This window comes from Elephas maximus, chromosome X (assembly GCF_024166365.1).
Source record: "Elephas maximus indicus isolate mEleMax1 chromosome X, mEleMax1 primary haplotype, whole genome shotgun sequence".
NCBI lineage: Eukaryota > Metazoa > Chordata > Mammalia > Proboscidea > Elephantidae > Elephas > Elephas maximus.
The window spans coordinates 122355488-122377526 of record NC_064846.1 but is presented as its reverse complement, the minus strand read 5'-3'; the positions used below and the strand labels follow the sequence as shown (position 1 = coordinate 122377526).

At 50.0% G+C, this 22039-nt stretch overlaps 1 protein-coding gene across 1 annotated transcript in view; it reads right to left on the bottom strand.

Moving 5' to 3' along the window:
- Positions 1–21486, bottom strand: part of CACNA1F (calcium voltage-gated channel subunit alpha1 F) — a 28155-nt gene extending 6669 nt beyond the window's left edge. The window contains 34 exon segments of the mRNA XM_049871770.1: positions 187–252; positions 626–754; positions 957–977; positions 1784–1867; positions 2110–2220; positions 3071–3229; positions 3331–3532; positions 4334–4480; positions 7152–7204; positions 7291–7398; positions 7817–7904; positions 7988–8094; positions 8228–8287; positions 8761–8890; positions 9099–9225; positions 9642–9720; positions 9909–9954; positions 10883–10964; positions 11063–11183; positions 11264–11471; positions 12566–12791; positions 13861–14021; positions 14175–14201; positions 14374–14467; positions 14580–14672; positions 14843–15033; positions 17112–17215; positions 17352–17548; positions 18153–18305; positions 18399–18541; positions 18788–18927; positions 19145–19250; positions 19641–19890; positions 21462–21486. Of these exon segments, the coding sequence (XP_049727727.1) occupies positions 187–252; positions 626–754; positions 957–977; positions 1784–1867; positions 2110–2220; positions 3071–3229; positions 3331–3532; positions 4334–4480; positions 7152–7204; positions 7291–7398; positions 7817–7904; positions 7988–8094; positions 8228–8287; positions 8761–8890; positions 9099–9225; positions 9642–9720; positions 9909–9954; positions 10883–10964; positions 11063–11183; positions 11264–11471; positions 12566–12791; positions 13861–14021; positions 14175–14201; positions 14374–14467; positions 14580–14672; positions 14843–15033; positions 17112–17215; positions 17352–17548; positions 18153–18305; positions 18399–18541; positions 18788–18927; positions 19145–19250; positions 19641–19890; positions 21462–21486 (4038 nt within the window).
- Between the last annotated feature and the right edge of the window lie 553 nt (positions 21487–22039).

Here is a 22039-nt window from a genome sequence, read left to right as displayed (position 1 = left end):
TCATAAAGCCTGTAGGCTTCCCACAACCCTGCCAAGCAGGCACTGCTGATCCCATTTCACAGATGTGGATTGACCCACGGTCATCCAATTTCTCTCTTTCCACCCACTACACCCACTTTGGGTTATTCTGACCCCCTCCCCCAACAAAGGGGTGCCTGATGGATGCCCCTAAGGGTTCCCACTCACCTGCATGCCAATGACTGCATAGATGAAGAATATCATTGCAATGAGAAGAGCCACATAGGGCAAGGCCTATGGGAGTGGGGTGAGAGGATAGATGCTCAGGTCCAGGCAGAGAACTATAAGCCCCAGAATGCACTGCTCCCCAGGGCCTGGGCATGCTCTGGGAGATATGGTTCATCCCAGAGTGCCCAGGACTACCAGTATCTCCCCAAATGGGGCATAGGATCCACCCATAAACAGTATAAAATAGAATAGAGTAGGGCCAGTGAGGCCAGAGGCATGCTGGGAATTTGGGAGCCCAGAGAAGAGGGAAAGCTGGGAATGGTAGATTGGAGATGGGTATGGCATGCTGGGACTTGTAGTTCTGGGGGTGGTAAAGGGCAGGCTGAGAGATGGAAGGTAAAGGTGAGGGGGTGGTCAAAGGAATGGGGTGGAGGTTTACCTGGAAAGACTTGATGAATGTCCAGAGCAATGTGCGGACCCCTTCACCCTTACTGAGAAGCTTGACCAGCCTCATGACTCGGAAAAGACGGAAGAAGGTGATGGAAATACGGGAGCTGTCCTCAGAGCTCTGGGGTTGGGAGTATGGTGGATGTGCTCAGTCTACATTTGCCCTAACCACCTCCCTGTCTCATCCCTTGGCCCTCCCACCCCCAAATCTCTCAGAACTCAGGCCCCAGGGTGGTCAGGAAGCATCTCTAAGGACTCCCAAGAAAAAAGGAAAGGAGAGTGGGTGGGAAAAAAGAGATCCCCTGTTTTAAGTGGGAGAATACCTCACCAAGGTGGCCACCATTCTAAAGAAGGATGGATGGTCAAGAGGAGATGATGAGAACACAGGCCCAAATGAATAAGAGGAGAAATATGGAGTAGATATTGGAGATGGTTTATGCAGAGGTTGACCGGGAAGGTTATGTGGTAGTGGATCAAGATGGTTATGGGAAAAAGTTGGTAATGGTGGTGGAAGGGAAAGGAGAGTGTAAAGGTGTAGGAGTGATATTCGAGCCAATAGAGGAAATGATGGAGCCAGCGGTGTAATCAGTGGAGATAATGGAGATGCGAGATCAGAGATCCGATGGAGGACCCAAATGAGAAGCCATTATGGAGATACAGGACCATCAGTGTTGTCAGTTGAGATGATAGAATCACGTAGTATCCAATTGAGGAGACGATGGATCCAATGGTGTAGTCAGTGACGATGACAGAGCCGTGAAAGACCCAGTGTTGAAGATGATAGAGTCAGTGGAGGAAATGGAGCCAATGAAGGAGTCGGAAAAGATGATGCAGCCAAAGCAGGAGACAGTGGAGATGATGAAGCCATTGGAGAGGGGTGTAGAGGCAATGAAGGGGATAACAGAAATAATAGGAGAGGCATTTTAGGAGATGGTGGAGTCAGTGGATGGGTTGCAAAATGGAATGAGGGAGCTGGTAAAGTGGGGGCTAGGGACTCAGAAGAGATATAACTAGAATGAGGAGCACTGAGTCTCCAGGAGTAGGGTAGATGTGAGTGGGAGCCACTCGCCCATGTGAAAGAGAGCCCTGGGATAGAGGTGGGGGAAGGTTTGTGGGGGGAGATTGGGTTAGTGGAGAGGCCAATCCTCACATTGACTTCAGTGACGGCAATGTCCACCACGCTGCCCACCACAATAAGAGCATCAAATGTGTTCCAGGCATCAGCAAAGTAATGCTGTAGCAGGAGGAAAGCAGTGCCCTGTCTTCTCAGAGCTAGGAAGCTAGGAAGGGGAGCAGTAGCAGTAGGGGGCATTGAGGAGGCAGGGCCCCACTTGCATCACATAATGGGCCTATACCTATATCCCTCCCACTCCCCAGTTTTCTGACTTCCTGGTGGCTGCCTCCGTGACAGTTCTTCAATGAGCTCCAACTCCAAGGAATTCACACACTGGGAGTGGGTCTAGGGCTGGGGTGCACCTTGGGTTTGAAGGCGATGATTTTGAGCACCATCTCAACAGTGAAGAGGCCAGTGAAGACCATGTTGAGGATGTCCATGGCATAGTTGAAGGGAGCAGTCTGCTCATAGTGCTGGGGAAGAAAATTGGGTGTGGGGACAGAGCCTGAAGCAGAGATGGCACACCCATCCACCAACTAAACCTTTCCTGGCCTGGACTGAGGTGAGTCTGGGGATGTAGTAGCACTATGGGTTGGCCAAACCCTTCACACTGTCTGCCTCCCATTATGGATGCAGGAAAGCCAAGTCCTTGATTTCCCAGCCTTTATTTTTGCAGCTAGGCAAGGCCAGTTTCTGACTAATGAGACATAAACATAAGTCTGCTGCTGGTCGGGTGGCTTCTGTGAAAAAATATTTTGTTTTTCAATAAAAGGCTCAAATGAGAGAAGAGAGCCCCCTGGTGCAACCCTCCCTCCTTTTTCCTGCCTTGAATGCAGTTCTGATGCCTGGAGCTGTGGCAGCCATCTGGTGACCATAAAGCAACAATCATGAGAATGAAAACCAGCTTGTTAAGAATGGTTAAGTAGACAGATAGACATCCTGGGTCCCAGATGAGCAATGAGCAAAACAGTCTGCCTCTACACTTCTTGTTATGTGAGGTAACTATTATATTTTATTGACTCTAGGACGCACATCTTTTCACAATTTAGAATTTCTGAAACTGGAGTGCATTTTAAAACCAACAGTAACTTCAATTGCCATTGGCCATTTTTTTCACACTGGGTTTAACATCTCTGAAATCAGGATGCAACTTACAATTATTGGCCTTAGATTTGAAGAAATGTGGCAAATGTCTCTATAGCTTAAGCCACAGTCAGTGGAGGTTTTGTTACTTGCACCTAGAACATTCCTAAGGGTTCCCAAGGGATTGTGTGAGGCGAATACAGTTAGGTGTCTGGCAGGGGTGGGGTGGAGAGCTCAGACCTGCATGACTAGGGCAACCGTGTTGAGCAGGATGAGCAGGAACATGAGGTACTCGAAGGCAGCAGAGTTCACAGTGGCCCACACGCGATACTGATATGGGTTCTTGGGGATGTAGCGGCGGAGTGGCTGGGCCTTGAGTGCATACTCCACGCACTGGCGCTGCAGTCGGGTGGAGGGCATGAGTGAGCAGTGGGGTCCTGAGGCAAGGAGGCATTGGGGGGTTGGTGGCCATAGGTAAAGTGTTAGGGGTCAGGAGTCACCTGGTTCTTGTCTAGCTCACAGTTTTGGTACTCCTGTTCTCCCTGGGCACGGAAGGTGATGATGACAAAGCCCACAAAAATGTTCATCATGAAGAATGCGATGATGATGATGTAGACAATGAAGAACACAGAGATCTCCACATGGTAATTATAGATGGGGCCCTTGTCTTCTGCGTGTGCATCAATGGCCTTGTATAGTAGTCTGTAGGGGTCGGTGGGGGACAGAGGTAGGAGCAGGTGAGGGGATATCCCAGCTTCCTTAGCCCACAGACTATTCATCATAAGCACCTCAGAATCTCCTACCTGGCACCCCAAAGACCCCCAAATACCCTGCCCTAATCACCTGAGACCTCTACACATCCCCCAATAGGCCCCCACCAGGCCCTCAAAGACCCCCCCAAATCCCTTGTTCCAGCTCCCCAGGTACTCAGAGACCCTTATAAAAAAATATATACATCCCCCAAATTCTCTAAATTTCCATAGACCCTCAACTCTCCTTCTCCAGTCACCTGGAGACCCCATGCAGCTCCTCAGAACGCCCCTACAAACCTCCAAAGATCACCAAATCCCCTGCCCCATCAACTTGAATACCCTGCTCCTTCACCCCAGAAATCTCCAGCTGGTACCCCAAAGACCTCCAAATCCCCTGCACAGCCCTCTGGAAAGACCTGAATCTCTAGTTCCATTTTCTCAGAGACCCCCGACCCAGTCCCCTGAGGCCGCCCAAACTCAGTCCTCCCAAATCCCACTCAGCCCTCTCTAGACTTCTACGTAGTCCCTCAGAGACCTCTACCGAATTCCTAGAGGTCTTCCACCCAAGCCCCCAGACCTCTGTCCATTCCTCTGTTACTACCACCAGTCCCCAGAAACCCTTATCCAGTCTCAAGAGACCTTCATCACATCCCCAAGAGACCCTCCCACTCATTTTTAGGAGATCCAAATCCAATCCACCAGAGACCCCTGCCCAGTCTCCTGCCCATTCCTTTGAGACCCTGCCCCTCACGCAGGCCAGCCTTCGAAGGTGGAGACAGTGAACAGGGCCATCATGGCTGAAAGGACATTGTCAAAGTTGAAATCGCTGTTGACCCAAAGCCGTTCCCGGACCAGGGGCCGTGACACATCTCCATCGGGGTAGATCAGGAAGGAGCCCCTATGGGTGTTGCAGACAGAGGGGTGGGTGAGGAAGGTTGGGGAGCTGTGGAAAGGGGGATGGGGCCTCCAGCATTGAGGTAGCAGGGCATAGTAGTGGAACTGTATAGCCTGGGTTCAAATCTTGCCCCTCCATTTACTGGCTGGGTGACCTTGGCTTGTAGCCTCTCCATGCTTCAGTTTTCCCCATCTGTGAAATAGGGATAATGGTAGTACCTATTTCATGGAATGTTGCAAGGGTTGAATAAGTCAATAAATGAGAATAGTGTCTGGCATCATATGTGTTAGCTACCATCACCATCATTATCATCATTGTCATCATCATAATCAGCACCCAGGGAAAAGTCATACTAATAACAACCAGAAGCCATGGAGCTGACTCTGACTCATGGTGATCCCATGTGTGTCAGAGTAGTACTGTGCTCCACAGGGTTTTCAACTGCTGATTTTTTGAAAGTAGATCACCAAGGTGTTTCTTCTGAGGTGCCTCTGAGTGGATTCGAACCTCCAACTTTTTGGTTAGCAACCCAGCACGTTAACCATTTGCACCACCTAGGGACTCCAAAACCAGTTGCTTCAAGTGGATTCCGACTTATGGCGGGTAAAACTGCCTCATAGGGTTTTTCAATGGTTGTGATCTTTCATAAGTAGATCACCAGGCATTTCTTCTGAGGTGTCCCTGGGTGGATTAGAACTGCCGACTTTTTGGTTAGTAGCCAAGCGCTGAACTGTTTGTGCCACCCCAGGACTCCCTACTAATAATCTTGTTGTTGTTGTTGTTAGGTGCTGTCGAGTCGGTTCCGACTCATAGCGACCCTATGCACAACAGAACAAAACACTGCCTGGTCCTGAGCCATCCTTACAATCCTTGTTATGCTTGAGCTCATTGTTGCAATTGCTGTGTCAATCCACCTCGTTCAGGGTCTTCCTCTTTTCCGCTGACCTTGTACTTTCACAAGCATGATGTTCTTCTCCAGGGACTGATTTCTCCTGACAACATGTCCAAAGTATGTAAGACACAGTCTCGCCATCCTTGCTTCTAAGGAGCATTCTGGTTGTACTTCTTCCAAGACGGATTGTTCGTTCTTTTGGCAGTCCATGGTATATTCAATATTCTTCGCCAAAACCACATTTCAAAGGCATCAATTCTTCTTTGGTCTTCCTTATTCATTGTCCAGCTTTCACATGCATATGATGCAATTGAAAATACCATGGCTTGGGTCAGGAGCACCTTAGTCTTCAAGGTAACATCTTTGCTCCTCAACACTTTGAAGAGGTCCTTTGCAGCAGATTTGCCCAATGCAATGCATCTTTTGATTTCTTGACTGCTGCTTCCATGGCTGTTGATTGTGGATCCAAGTAAAATGAAATCCTTGACAACTTCAACCTTTTCTCCATTTATCATGATGTTGCTCATTGGTCCAGTTGTGAGGATTTTTGTTTTCTTTATGTTGAGGTGCAATCCATACTGAAGGCTGTGGTCTTTGATCTTCATTAGTAAGTGCTTCAAGTCCTCTTCCCTTTCAGCAAGCAAGGTTGTGTCATCTGCATAACGCAGGTTGTAAATGAGTCTTCCTCCAATCCTGATGCCCCATTCTTCTTCACATAGTCCAGCTTCTCAGATTATTTGCTCAGCATACAGATTGATTAGGTATGGTGAAAGGAAACGCCCCTGACACACACCTTTCCTGACTTTAAACCAATCAGTAGCCCCTTGTTCTGTCCAAACAACTGCCTCTTGATCTATGTAAAGGTTCCTCATGAGCACAATTAAGTGTTCTGGAATTCCGGTTCTCTGCAATGTTATCCATAATTTGTTATGATCAACACAGTCGAATGCCTTTGCATAGTCAATAAAACACAGGTAAACATACTTCTGGTATTCTTTGCTTTCAGCCAGGATCCATCTGACATCAGCAATGATATCCCTGGTTCCATGTCCTCTTCTGAAACCGGCCTGAATTTCTGGCAGTTCCCTGTCGATATACGCTGCAGCCATTTTTTTTTAATGATCTTCTGCAAAATTTTGCTTGCGTGTGATATTAATGATATTGTTCTATAATTTCCGCAATAGCCCATATTTATCAGCACTAATTACATGCCAGGCACTGTGCTAAGCACTTTCCAGGTAATAACTCATTTACCCCTTTTAATAACCTTGTGAAATAGGCACTCTCTTTATCTCCCTTTTTCAGTTGAGGAAAATGGGACTTAGCAAAGTTAAGAATTGTACTTAAGTCTCGCTAAGTGGCAGCTGTAGGATTGGAACCAGAAATATCTGAATTCAAAGCCCACACTCTAAACTACTACCCTATACAGGAGTCTCAAGGTGGAAGCCGAGGACTTTTGGGGAGGTTGAGGATTGCTTGCTAGCTGGTCTCAGGTGGAATGTAGGTAACTCTGAGGAATGTGGAGAAGGGTTTGAGGGAGGTACTGGGGCTTCTGAGGGCCTCGGTGAGATCTGGGGCCTCTGTAGTTCTTGGGAGAGTTCTGAGGGGGTATCTTGGGGTCTTGGGGAATTATGGGGAGTCTTAATGAAATCCGGAGGTCTCTGAAGTTTTTTTTCTGGGGGGAGTTCTAGGAGTATCTGGGGCCTTGATAAGACCTAGGGGCCCCTACAGTCTTTGGCAGGGGTTCTGGGCTCTGTGGAGGGCAGGGTCTTGGGTACTCACTTGCATTCTTGGGGAGTGTGTTTAGCCTCATCAGTGCAGCTGTAGAATTTCCCCTGTAAGGAGGACATTTTTCAAGCAGGTTCATCCTTCACCCCAGCCCTGACCCTTATCTGGGCCTCCCTCCAGTGTGTCACCTTACCTTGAAGAGCTGCACGCCAATGCAGGCGAACATGAATTGCAGGAGTGTGGTGACAATCATGATATTCCCAATGGTCCGAATGGCCACGAACACACACTGCACCACGTGCTGCAGGCACCCACACATATGGCTAATGGGCACAGCAGTCCACAACAGCCATGGGGTGGGGACTCTGGTCATGGATGATGCTCAGGGACTTGGGCCAGGGACATGTGGTTGTGGGTTAGAGCTAAGAGACAGTCATGTGGGCCAGGAATGTGTGGGCACCAACCAGGAATGAGTGCCAGTCAGGGATACGTGGTTACATGTCAGGAACTTGGATCAAAGTAACGTGGCTAGTGGTAAGGAACAAATGGTCACTGGTGAGGAACACGGATCAGGCCACATGGCCAGTGATCTGGGATGTGTAGTTACATGCTGGGTCAAGGCTGCATGCATCAGTGATAATGGTCCTCTGATCAGTGATCCTAGCCTCAGGAGCAGGGCAGGGCCTGGATCCTGTGGAGTTGGGTGGGGTGGGAGCTACCTTGAGTCCCTTGGCCCTGTTGATGGCTCGGAGGGGCCTCAGTACTCGGAGTACTCGCAGAATCTTCACCACTGAGATGGCACTGGAACTGGGGAGGGGACAGTCCTTAGGCCACAGCCCAGGCCTGGCCTCAGTTCTAGGAGGAATGGGGTGGGACAAGGGGTCACTCACTGGATGCCAAAGGAGATGAGGGATACGCTGACCACCAGCAGATCCAACAGATTGAACCAGCTACGGCAGAAGGAGCCACGGTGCAAGAAGGCCCCAAATACGGTCATCTGGGGGTAGGAAGACATCAGGCTAGATTCTAGACCCAAGGGATAGTTGGAGGAAGAGGAGATGGGGACAAGAGAGGTAGGCTATGGCGGTGGGTGGGACAACTGGAGGTATAAATAGATATCCATTAGTCACCTTTAGTAGAATCTCCACAGTGAAGATGGAGGTGAAGGCATAGTCAAAGTACCCCAGAATCTGGGGGGTGGTGGGAAAGAGGGAGCCACTGAGTCATGGCCTAGGAGATCCTAGGTGTGTGTATGTGCGTGTGTATGTGCATGTGCACGCACATGTGTGCCCCTCTCTATGTAAGTTTTGCTCTCCCTTCCCCTCTCTCCCTCCCTCTCCTCATCAACGGCTTCTCTACAAGCCGAAAAGCTTGGCCATCAGAAAGATTAGGGTTCAAATATGGGTTCTTCTACCTCTACCCAGCTAATGCCTTCAGCCTGCTTAAACTTTCTGATCACAGCTTCTTCCTCAGTCACATGCTGACACTTGGCGCTTCCCCAAGTATGTTGCATACGCACTAAAGCCTGACACTGTGGAGCAGCCATTATTGCTCCTCTCTCTCTCTCTGCCCCACTTTTCCCACATCTCCACCCTGGCCTTGGCCTGAGCTCAGTAAGACCCCCTCTGAAAGTGACCCTCCCATCCCCCAGCCACAGGCTCACATGGTTGCGGAAGGAGTGGGCTCGGATGGGGTCCTCAGCGGCCAGGGAGACGCTGCTGAGGATGATGAACACCAGGATAAGATTGGTGAAGATATGATGGTGGATGAGGGTGTGGCAGGCCTTCCTCAGCCTGGGGAGGGGGAATGGGCCACTATCAGAACCCATGACCCTGGAATTGATTGGGGGAGCCTGAAGGATACAACTCTGGCCGTGTTGCAACAGGTCATGCACCCCACCCCTCTGTGACTGGTGGGGACTGGGGAGACTTGACTACTCCATGGCCCTGCCCCTGCCCCACTCCTCTCCTGCCCTGCCCCCCACCCCTCCCCAGGACTCACGGGTTGGTTTGGCTAAGGCAGAAGAAGGCGCTGCCCTCAGGGATGGGTACCACCTTCTCCTTGGGTACAACTTCCTGCAGGATTTCCACACCCCCCACACCTTCTTCTTCCTCTTCCTCCTCCATGCCTGGCACCAGAGAGAACTGATTGAGAAAAATTTTGTAAAGCAGCTGGAACAGTGCTTGTCACATAGTAAATTACCCCCACCCCTTGTTAGAATGCCAGCTCCTCGGTGAAGGGATTTCAGTCCGTTTTATTCACTACTCCTATCCCCAGCACTTAGAACAGTGTCTGGTATACAGTAGGAGCTAAGTAAATGTGTATTGAATGAACATCACTATGCCAATAATTTTATAATGAAAGCTCCAAGTAGTTCTACAGTAAAACGAAATGTCTGTTTCTCTTCTTTAACATCAGTGTTCCCAAATGTTGCTGGCCACACACCAATCATTTTCAGGATGATTTCGGAAAAGGCTGCTCCCTAGAGCAGGGGGTTTCAGGGGTCAGTAGCTCTGCCAGGGTTCTGACCCCAAGGTCCCACACCTTCTCCACCTGGCTCTGCTCACTTGCCTGCTCCTTCATTCCTTGCACCTTCTTCTTCCTCGTTCTTCCCATCAGGTACCTCGTTGTCCCCATGAGGGAGATGGGGGTCATCAATGGTGGACGCCAGAGGATGGACACAGGGGAAGTATGGAAGGGATGCAGTCATGGGGGAATGAATAGGCAGAGGATGGGGGTTAGAGACAGGCACAGACAGACAGATATTGGTGGTGGTGGGAGGTGTAGAAAATGCCCTGGCTTCTAACTCACCAACGCCCCATTCTCCGGTGGGAGGTTCCCCTCAGTGATCTTTTCCCTGTGTGAGGAGATGGAGAGGGTGATTGCTGAGGACTGCAGTGGGTACACAAGATTGAGGGGGTCATTGCAGTCAGAAGAGATCTGTCTTGAATCCCACAGAACCTCTCTGTTTCTTCCCTCACCCCCCACAGTCTGTTCTTCTCACAACATCCAGAGGGATCTTGTTAAACCCTAAACCTGGTCATGTTCTTCCTCTGCCTTCCCACTTACTCAGAGCAAAAACCAAAGTCATCACTGTGGTTCACAAGGCCCTTGATATGGCCTCTCTATAGGGCCACTATGAGTTGGAATCAACTCCATGGCGCTGGGTTTGCTTTTTTTTTTTTTAGTCCCCCTTTGACCTCACCTCCTACTGTTCCTCCTTGCTCATTCTGCTCCAGCTTCACTGGTCTCCTTGGTGTTTTTTGAATGTGTTAAGAGCATTAATACTTGTTGTTCCCGTGCCTTGCACACTCTTCCCACAGATATTTGCATGGCTCACTCCCTCATTTCATTGAGATTTCTATTTAAATGTTATTTCCTCAAAGAGGCCTTTCTTGACTACCCTTACCAAAGAGCAATCTTCATTTCTTTCTGTCCTTTTATTCTGCTTTCTTTTTCTGCATTACATATTAAAGCATACTCAATTAAATTGTAATATACATTCGTTTGTATTTTACTTCTCTTCCCCAACTAGAATGTCAGCTCCACTAAGGCAAGGACTGTGTCTACCTTGATCTCTGCTGTCTCCTCAGTGTCTAGACCAGAGCCTGGCACAAAGTAGGTGCTCGGTAAACTCAGGCTGAATGAGTGATGAATGGCACATTGTATTTGGAGGTGGCGATTACTAGGGTAGCCAGACATATCTCTGGTGATGTGGGCTGTGTGTGGGGGTTCCTTGTCAGGGATCCCAGGGAAGACTTCGTTGGGGTGGAGCCAGACCTCACCTGCCCTTGTCCTTGGCAGTGCCTGCATCTCCGCTGGCCAGGTTGTCCACAGCAATGGCAAGAAACACATTCAGCAAGATGTCTGAGGTGAGCTTAGGTTGAAAAGGATGGAGAGGCAGCCTACCTGCTGGTGCTCCCAGATCTCCCTAACCACCCTCACCCCATTGCTAGCCAGGATACAGTTGCCGCAGATGAAGAGGATGATGAAATAGATACAGACTAGCATCCCTGGGAAGAAGGGACCGCCGTAGGCCATGATACCGTCATACATGACCACGTTCCAGTCCTCGCCCGTCAGAATCTGGGGTAGGAAGTCATCGTGAAGCTCTTGAGACCCTCCCAATCCACCAATCCACTCATCCCAGGGTTTCCAGGCCCCACCTGAAAGACAGTGAGGAGGGCCTGGGGGAAGGTGTCAAAGGTGCTTCGTTTGGTGTGGGTCTGGTCAAAGTTGAACTTGCCGCCAAACAGCTGCATGCCAAGCAGAGAGAAGATGATGATAAAGAGGAAGAGGAGAAGCAGCAGGGATGCGATGGATTTCATTGAATTGAGCAGGGATGCCACCAGGTTGCTCAGAGATGCCCAGTGTCTGCAGCAGAGATGGGAGGGGGCAGAGTTGGTTGCATGTTCACTGGTGAGTCACCAGCCAGGGCAGGGGCTCCAGCTTGGGATGCATTGGGATGGGCTGGGTTAAACTGGGGTTTGGTGTCAAGGTTAGAGTTGTGGTGAGGTTAGAATAAGAAGTGAAGGGAAAGTCAAGTTTGGTGTTAGGGTTGGTGTTAGGGGTATAATGGGAGATGAGGTTAGGATGGAGTTTAGATGGAACTTTGTGAAGCTACAGTTGGGTTTCAGGTTGGGATTGGGATTAGGGGAAGAGGTTGTAGTTAGGGGTTGTAGCTGGGGATGAGGTTGTGGGTATGGGCTGGGGGTTATTTGAGATTGGGGATGAAGTTGGGGATGAGGTTGTGGTTGAGGGTTGAGTTGTGGTTGTTGAGGGTTAGGATAGAGGTTTCAATAGGGGTTGGAAATGAGAATGAGATGGGGGACTGGGAATGGGGCTGTGGTTGAGGGTGGCATTGGAGATAGAGTTGGAGATGCATTGTGAAATGGGTTGTGGTTGGTAATCTGGTATTAGATATGGGATTATGGATAGGGAATAGGGTTGTGGTTGGAGGTAGAGTGATGGTTAGGGGTTAGGGATGTGGTGTTGTGGTCTGGGACTGAGGATGGGATTATAACTGGTGGTTAAAGATGAGGATGGGGATAAGGTTATGGGTGGGATTTACAGAGTAAGTTGGAAATGAGGTGGGTTCGGAATTGTGTGTTAGTGTTGTAAAGTGTGGATGATGTTATGTTCGGGGGTTGTGCATGGAGTTTTGGTTGGAAATGGGAATACATTTGAGTTTGGGGAGGGGGTTGGGGATAATGTTAGGGCTGGGTTTGAGGTTGAGGAAGGGGACAGAAATGGAGTAGACACCCCCCCTCCCATGGACTCTAATCTTCATGAAAGTAGGAACTTGTGTCTGCATTGATTCTTGTACTTCCTAGGGCCTGGAATGGTGCGTGGACCACAGTAGGATATTTGCTAAGTGAGTGGTGATGCAGATAAAGTTATCACTGGAGCTGGGGTAGGGGCTGTTAGGACTCTGTTTGGGGCCCCAGTCCTCCCTGCTCCCCACATACCTGGTGACCTTAAAGATCCTGAGGAGGCGCACACATCGGAGCACTGAGATGCCCAGGGGCTGCATGGCGCCCACCTCCACCAGGGCGGTCTCTAAGATGCCTCCACAGACTACGAAGCAGTCGAAGCGGTTGAAGAAGGAGGAAACGTAGGCAGAGGGACCCAGACCATACAACTTGAGAAGCATCTCCACCGTGAATAGACAGAGCAACACTTTGTTCGCATACTCTGCATAGGAGAGGGGCAAAGGTGATTGGGCTGGCCAGTCTCCATGTTGATATGGGAGAGGTAGATTCCCCTATGGGGCCATCTGGGGGAACTGGAATCAAACTAGGATCAGGATGGGGTGGGGTTAGGTTTAGGGGCTGGGGCGAGTTTGTGTGTTAGAGTGGGTGAGGTTTTGAGGGACCTGCAGCTGTGGCAAGGGGCAGGGTTGGGGTAGGGACAGGAGTCAGCCTCCTAAGTCCAGGAAAACTCCAATTCAAGGGTAGAGTTAAGGTCTGGGGTTTAGTTGGGACCGATGTTGGTTTGGGGGCTGGTGTTAGAAGTGTACTCAGTTTTTAGATTGTGGTTGAGGTTATAATGAATAATAATAAGCACTAACACTTATAAGGAAACCCTGGTGGTTTAGTGAGTGGTTAAGTAGTTTGAATCCACCAGGCGCTCCTTGGAAACTCTATGGGGGAGTTTTACTCTGTTTTTTTTTTTTTATAGAGTTGCTATGAGTTGGAACCAACTCGACGGCAATGGGTTTGGTTTTTTTTTTTTATTTCTGAACACTTATAAAGTACCTATTTTGGGCCAGGCAATATTCTAAGCACTTTCCCCTTTTACTCATTTAATCCTTCCAAACACTCCATGAAGGGGATACTATTAATATGTCCATTTTGTAGATGGGGAAATTGAGGCGCAGAGGGGTTAACTTGTCCAAGAGTGTGGTGTTGAGAGCCTGAACTCTGGAGTCAGGCTGTCTGGGTTTGAACTCTGGTTCTGCCACTTATTAGCTGAGTCCTGGGATCAGTCAGTGCCTCAGTATTCAACGATACTGTGCCTCAGCACTTAATTGACATAAGGTTGTGGGGAAGATGAATGATGTAAATAGAGTTTGACGTACCCAGTAAGTGCTACATAACTGTACATTACAAGGTAGGATGGGTCCAGCTAAGATTTTCTACATTTATTTGGGTGGGAAGGCAGTGTTTGGAGGTCTGGGGCACCCTAGATATCCCAGATTCGAGCTTCTGAGATGGAGAGAATTGGGGGGTGGAAGAGAGGGCTGGCAGGCTGGGAGACAAACCCTGGGTCTGAGTGAGCCACTTGGGCTGCCCGTGGTGCTCTGAGGCGATGGTCAGTGTGTTGAGGAAGACCAACAGCAGCACGGCCCAGTAGCAGGCATTGGACTTCACTGCCCACCGACAGTGCGCTCGCAGGCCTCGGTTGGCTCGGCAGAGGCAGTGGCTGGGGGTGGGGGTGGGGAGCCCACCAGCTGAGACTACCTACTCAAGCTTGCCCTGAGGGACTAAGGTGGGGGAGCCTGGTGGTTGTGGGGGGATTGGAGGTGAGGGTCACAAGATTATGAGGTCAAGGAGCCAGACAGCTTTCCCAACTCACCAGACCCTGGTTTTCATGATCTTGTTTCTGGAAAAGAGGGGAATGGGAGTTAGGGGTGATAAGGGGCTGAGGGGGAGTCAGTGGCTGGGACTGTGGGTCAGCGACTGAGGTCAAGGTCTGAAGCTGAAGTAAGGACTGGGGTCGGGGTCTGGACTAGGTTCTGGGCTGGGGCCAAGGATCAAGGACCAGGGGCCCTCACAGGCAGCGTGTACAGCTGGCCAGAGCCCCCTCCTCCTCATCCTCATCTCCTGGGGTTTCCACCATCGAACCGGTGTCACTGGCTGGGAGGCTGGCTGTGGGCAGGGTGGGGATAGAAATCAGAACCTCAAGACCCCAGAGTTCCTTCTTGGACTTCTCCACTGCCCACCCACTTCGCCCTCTGCCCCAGCCTAGCTAGACCCCCACCATGGCTGCTGGTGGAGTGTGTGGAGCGGGTGGAGTGACTGAACCAGCGCAGACGTCCAAGTCTCCTATTGGTCAGCTTGGCAAGTGGAAGCCCTAGGGGGGCAAAGGGGATAGTTGGGGAGCATGGCTTGGGTTAGGGTCATGTCTTGGGGGGGTTATTTGGAGTCTATTTGGGCCATAACTGGGGGCCAGGTCCAGAGTTGTTGCAGGGTCTCAGGAAGGCATGTGTGAAGCAGGGAGCAGGTCAGACTGGGGCTGCCTACGGTGGCCAGCCTGGCCCATTATAGCCACAGAACCAGAGTTGCCGCCTGTAGAGGGGTCCTCCATGTCCAGCTCCTCAGCCTTGGTGATCCAGTCTAGGTAGCCCCGCAGGTCCTCCTCCAACTGCTGCTTCTCCCGTAGCTTTTGGAAGTCCCCTCGTGCTTTTGCCTTTTCCCTCTCCTTGGAGAACTCCCTGAGGGAGAAGAATAGAGGGCTAGGTGAGGGAATCACCCCTGCCCCCTTGCCTTCGCCACTCCAGCCACACTGGAGTCTTCACTGTTCTTTGAATATGCTAAGCATATTCCAGACTCAGAGCCTTTGCACTGGTTGTTCCCTTTGCCTGGAACGCTCTTCCCTCAGATACTTACATGGCTCACACCCGCATCTCTTTCATGTTTTTACTCAAATACCACTTCTCAATGAGGCCTGGCCCTGACCTCCTTATTTTTTTTTTAATAATAGCTTTATTGAGATATAATTCACATCCTATACAATTCACCCTTTAAAAGTGTACAATTCAGTGATTTTTAGTATATTCACAGAGTTGTGTATCCATCACCATTATCCAATTTTAGAACATTGTCATCCTCACGGCAGTTTTTTTCCTAAATTTTATTTATCTTGTTGTTGTTAAGAATATACACGGCAAAAACATACACCAATTCAACCGTTTCTACATGTACAATTCAGTGACATGGATTACATTCTTCGAGTTGTGCAACCATTCTGACCCTCCTTTTCTGAGTTGTTCCTCCCTCATTAACATAAACTCACTGTCCCCTAAGGTTCCCATCTAATCTTTTGAGTTGTTCTCAATTTGATCTCACAAAAATAGTTCTTAAAAGAGCATAATGCTCAAGGCAGAACTTTTTTACTAGTTAAGCTAAACTATTCTTTGGCTTTAAGATGACTTCAGGGGTATTTTTGGCTTAAGGTTTAAAGATTATCGCTGGGCAATAGTTTCAGGGGTTCATCCACCTCCATGAGAATTAGAAATTCTGTTCTGCGTTTTCCCCCTCTTGATAAGGATTCTTCTGTAGAATCTTTGATCGAAATGTTCAGTAATGGTAGCAAGCACCATTCAGTTCTTCTGGTCTCATGGCAAAGGAAGCAGTTGTTCATGGAGGCAACTAGCCACACATTCGATATCCTCCTTCTATTCCTGACTCTCCTCTTCCTCTGTTGCTTCAGGTGAATAGAGACAAATTGTGCCTTGGATGGCCACTCATAAGCTTTTAAGACCCCAGGCACTATGCAATGAACTAGGAGGTAGAACAGAAACACTAAACATGTTATTAGGCCAATTAACTGGGATGTCCCATGAAGCCATGACCCTAAACCTCAAAGCAAAGTAACCAAATCCCATGAGGTGTTTGGTTGTACATACGCAGCCTCAGGAGCTATTGTTTCTTTGTATTTGTTTTTTGCCATTGTCGTAAATATAGGAGCCCCGATGGTGCAGTGGTTAAGTGTTTGGCTGCTAACTGAAAGGTCAGCAGTTTGAACCCACAAGCCACTCCATGGGAGAAAGATGTGGCAGTCTACTTCTGTAATGATTACAGCCTTGGAAACCCTATGAGGTAGTTCTACTTTGTCCTACAGGGTCACTATGAGTCAGAATTGACTGGAGGGCAGTGGATTTGGTTTGGGTTGTAAATACATCTATCACACAACTTTTGCCAATTCGGCTTTTTACAGGTGTACAACTTATTGACAGCTATTACAACAATCAGCTGTGCAACACTACCCTGACCTCCCTATTTATAATTGCAAGATCTGCTCCCCTCCCTGATTTTTATTTCTTTTCATAGCACATAACCCAAACCTATATAAAACACTACATATGTATAGATAATTATTTACTGCATATGTACACTTATTTATTGTGTATGTTGGAGCCCTGGTGGCCAGTGGTTAAGAGTTCCACTGCTAACCAAAAGCTCGGCAGTTTGAATCCACCAGCTCCTCCTTGGAAATGCTATGGGGCAGTTCTACACTGTCCTATAGGGTCGATATGAGTCGGAATCGACTCCACGGCAATGGGTTTTATTGGGTATGCTGCTATTGTCTGTCTCTCCCCACTAGAATGGAATCTCCAGGAAGGCAGATATATTTATTTCTTATTCTGTTCCTGGCACATAGTAAATGCTCAATAAATGTTGGTTGAATGAATAAAGGAGTATTTCACGTGCGCTTTGAAGGGCCTAGGGAGTTTGCCAGCCACAAAAGGGGAGGGGGCAGGAACTGTGAGGTGTGGCATGCGCCTCTCACCCACTCAGGACGCCCAGCACAAGGTTGAGAACGAAGAAGGATCCAAAGATGACCAGGCTCACAAAGTACACCCAGGGCAGCTCATGCCCCATGGCATCCTGCATCTGGGGGGAGAGGGGGCATGTATCCCTCAGGATGTGTAGACACTCCCTCCTGAGCTCGTGGATAAAGGGCGGGTATCGCCTCTACGATGGACACTGCCCCCACGTCCCGCCCCCATATGCCCTCTATCCACCTCACCCAGTAGAGCACGTCTGTCCAGCCTTCCATGGTGACGCACTGGAAGACCGTTAACATGGCGAAGAAGAAGTTGTCGAAGTTGGTGATGCCCCCGTTGGGCCCTGCCCAGCGCCCGCGGCACTCAGTCTGGTTCAGCATGCACGCACGCCCGGAGCCCGAAGACGCACAAGGCGATGGGTCCTCTTCTGCCTCCACGTCTGCGAGGAGACTGGAGCTCGGGGCTCTGCTCCAAGCCCACCTGCTGCCACCCTGAATCCTTGTCCACCTAGGGAGTTTGACTCAGGTGCCTAGATTTCTAAGTCAAGGACGGGCCCTAGCTCTGCGTTCTCCGGAACCCCGAACCCTGCCAGGCCAAGATTCTGAACCGACGGGAAGCTGTGAGTCCCACCCACCGGGATCTGAGGAATGGGCCTGTAAATCTTGGGGTAGGTTCTAGCAAATAACCGCGAGGCATGAGCTTGAGGGCGGAGTGTTGTGAATTTGGAAGTCTCTTGAAAAAAGGGTAGGTCCAGAGAGTATGGGGGCAAGCCTTGAGGAGGTAGGGATGAAGGACTTTGATATATGACACCAGTCGTTGAGGGTGGAGTCTTATGTACTGGGCAGGGTCTCGGCCTGTGGGGCAGGTCTGAGGGCTGTAGTCCGGGATTGAGGGCGGAGTCTTGAGTACGGGGGTGGGGTTTGGGTGTGTGTGGGGAGGTGGAGAAGTACGTGAATTTGGGTGGTTTTCCTGGGGAACAGGGTCGGGGCCAGGAGCTAGCAGAGGAGGCATGGTCTGTCCCAAGAGGGAGTGGGCTGGCTGACCAGATCCCAGGAAGTAGCACGTTTTGTGCATGCGTCCGAGGAACAGCTCGAGTCCGATGATGGCATAAATGATGATGACGAAGAGCACTAGCAGTGCGATGTGTAGCAGAGGCATCAGAGCCTTCATGATGGAATTGAGAACGATGTGCAGGCCTGTGGGGTGGGGGGAGGGGCCGAAGTAGGGGTGGAGTCAGCTCAGCCCCACCCCTACCATCCCACTCTTAACCCCCAGGGCATGTCACTCACTCGGGACCCCGGACACCAGCCTCAGTGGCCGCAGCACCCGAAACGCCCGCAACGCCTTCACATCGAAGCCCCCGGGCTTCCCCCCGGTATGCGGGGTATCCCCTGGCCGTCCGGGGCTCTGCTCCAGTAGCACACTGAACAGCCTGATGGGAGGAGCACGGGTCAGAGAGGCGAGGGCCAGGCCTTGGCAATCCCTCCACCTCTCTCTTCTACCCGGAAAAGCACAAGTCCCTTTAGCTGGAAATGTAAATAATTTGAAATATGTTAATATTCCTGATCCTGGCGGCCGAATGGGGGTGGTCTGAGACAGCCGTCTCCTTGAGCCCAGAATTCAGAGGGTCTGGGGTGGAAAGGCAGAATGGGATGGAGTGACCTCCCCAGACGCGCACCCGACCACGACGATGATGAAATCGAGCAGGTTCCAGCCATTGCGGATGTAGGCGCTGGGGTGGAGCACCAACCCGTAGGCCACAATCTTGAGCACAGTCTCCATAGTGAAAATCACCAGGAAAACATACTCCACCTGCTCCTGGGGTGGAGCGGGAGATTGGGGAGCTATTTTGCTGTGGGGTTTGACGCGGGGGAGGGGAAGTGGGGATGGGAAGGGAGAAGGCTAGCGGGGGACCGGGTGGGGCTGGGCGGGGGGGTGAAGTGGTCGCCTGGGTGAGAGAGGGGCGGGGCCTATCTGGAAGGCTTGAGGTGTGGCTCTACTGGAGCTGTATCTGAATGGCGTAGGCGGGCCTCACCAGGATGTGGTTGGCAGTGTTGGAGTCATCCTCAGGGAAGGGGATGTAGACCCCCAGGGCCACGCAGTTGGCAAAGATGGTCAGCAGGATGAGGATGTCGAAGGGCCTCAGGTGGACACAGTCAAGGATCTAGACAGAGTGGCCCAGGACCTCCCTCCCCCCTCCCTTTTGGCGTCTTCCTCACCCAGTGCTGACCCTTGAGCCCAAGACGACCAGCCCTGACATTCCCAGCTGCTTCCCTGACTTAACCCCCTTGACAAGGCCTTGACTTAACCCCCTGAAAACCTTAACCATCCCCAATTCTTGCTGTGATGCAGTCCTTGACTCTTGACCCCCCTGGTTACCATCACCTTTCTCCACTGCTGTCCTAATCCAGTTGTTGACCCTTGATCCCTGGTGACCTTAGTCTTCCTCCATTCCTGCTCTAGCCCAATCCTTGACTCTTGGTACTTTAGTGACCCTCACCCTGGTCCCTGCCCCTGGCCATCCAGGATGCTTCCACTCCACAATGCTGATGCAGGATCTCCGCAGCGGATTGGCCAGGGTGAGGCAGAAGAGGGCCCGGGGGGACCTCTGTGCACTGGCCACTGCCACCATCTTGTGCTTGCTGTGCTGGGTCCTTCGCCTAGGGGTGCCCAGACCTGATGCCCCGCAGATTTCATTCCCTTCGGCTGGGGGCCCAGGGCACAGGCCCCATTCTTGACCAGTCCCTGTCCCATTAGCTGGACAGGGCTCTGGGGTAGTGTCTGTGTGGAGAAACTGAGTCAGGGAGGGACAAGTGTATTGGGCAATCATGCCTGCCTCCTACCTGATCCCATCCCTCTGCCTGAGGGAAGGAGAGTAAAAAAAAAAAAAAACCCAGTGCTGTGGAGTCAATTCTGACTCATAGCCACCCTATAGGACAGAGTAGAACTGCCCCACAGGGTTTCCAAGCCTGGCGGATTCGAACTGCCAACCCTTTGGTTAGCAGTGGTAGCACTTAACCACTACACCACCACGGAAGGAGAGTAGAGTATGTAAAATTAGGGAGAATTGGGAGGACCTGGGTTAAGTATCAGGGGTAAGAGTTGGTGTTGGGATCAGGATCATGGGTCAAGTAAGAGTTTATATAGGAGTGAGGGAGGGATAAAAATTTCCAGATGAAGTAAGACTTGGGGGTAGAGTTTAAATCGGCATAGAGTGGGATAAAGTTTATAGTTGGAGTCAAGTTTAGGGTTAAGTTTGAGGAATGGGTTTTGGGTTGGGGTAGAAGTGGAGTGGGATTGAAGTTTGATTTAAAGTTTGATTTAAGGTTAGGATTAGGAATTTGAATTGAGTTGGGATTAGGATTAAGATCAAGGTTGGCTGGGACTGAAGTTGAGTTTTGAGTGGGATTTGAGTTTTATATTTGAGTTTTCAGCTAAAGCCATTCCCAACTCCCATGGCCTATTTCAACCTCTGAGAGGCAGTAGGGTTGACCTGGTTAAGATCCCTAGTTTTGGAGGAAACGAGCTGTGTAAATTCAAATCCTGACACTTCCACTTGGTAGCTGTGTATGACCCTGGGCAAATTTTGTAAACGCTCTGTGCCTCAGTTTCCCTATCTGTATAATGGGGATGATAAAATTACCTACCTCAGAGTTGTTGTGAGGATTAAATGAGTTAAAGCACTCAGAAGAATGCCTGGCACATAGCATTATTTCCATTTTGTAAATGAGGAAATTGAGTCAAAAAGAGGCTAAGTGACTTGATGAGGTTGCTGAATTGGGAGTCAAGCCCAGGCAGTCCGACTCCAGAGCCCTTAAGATCTACTACCATTATCAGGTATATGTTCTCTCTATATTAACAATGGGTCTGTGCTCTTTCCGGAACAGCCAGAAAGCCAGTCACTAACAGTATTGACATCCAGGGATTGGGGTTGAGGTTAGATGATTTTAGAGCTCATAGTAAGGTCTGTATCCAGATTGGGGTTTGCCCTGTGGTTGAGTAGGGTTTGTATTAGGGTTAGGGTTAAGCTTTGGAGTTGGAGGTGGGTAGGATGCTAGAATAGGGGTCAGGACCAGGATTGGAGTTGGGTTTCAGTTGGGAATTAAGGCTGTGCATGGGGCTGGGAGGCCATGGGGGGCAGTGTCTGGAACAGTCTGAGTGTCGGGGCCCCGGTGGGGATGGGACTGTGTTTGAGACTGGCTGGGACGGGAACAGGGTGATGTGATTCTGGTTCCCCACAGGCTCTCCTGGGTTGGGGTACCAGTGGGCAGTGGGTGGGGCAGGGGGGCTGAGGGTGGAGCAAAACCCAGGCTTGTTCCTAGGGTCTGCAGGGGGTGAAAAGCTTCTCTCACCTTTCCCGCCTTCAGATTCCGACATCCTCCTTTGGAGATTGAAGGGCCATCTGCATACAGTCCCCCTCTCTTTCCCCAGCTTTGGAGAGATTAAGGTCAGAGGGTGGGGCAATAACAGGGGTGGATGGGAGAGTGAGCAGGGGTGCAGATGGGACATTTGTGGGCCAAAGCTTGGCAGCAGAAAAGCCACTGATTAAATTTTTACCAAATACATGCCAGCACCAAACAGTCAGAAAATAAATAAGAAAAAAAAAAACTATACCATTTCCCAACAGTATTCAAAATTGGAGGTACATAGGAATAAACTAACATGTGCAGGATCTCCACGGAAAAAAAATTATCAAATGTTATCCAGTAATTAAAGGGAACCTAAATAAATGGAGAAATATATTAAGTTTACTAGCTGAAATATTCAATGCTGTGAAGATGTCAATTCTTCCCAAAGTGACCTAGAGAATCAACACACTCCCAATAAAAATCTCAGCACACTTTACCGTGAACTTGTCAAAATGATTCTAAAATGTATATTGGAGTACAAAGGACCTACAAAAGTCAAAATCCTTTGAAAAAGAAGATGG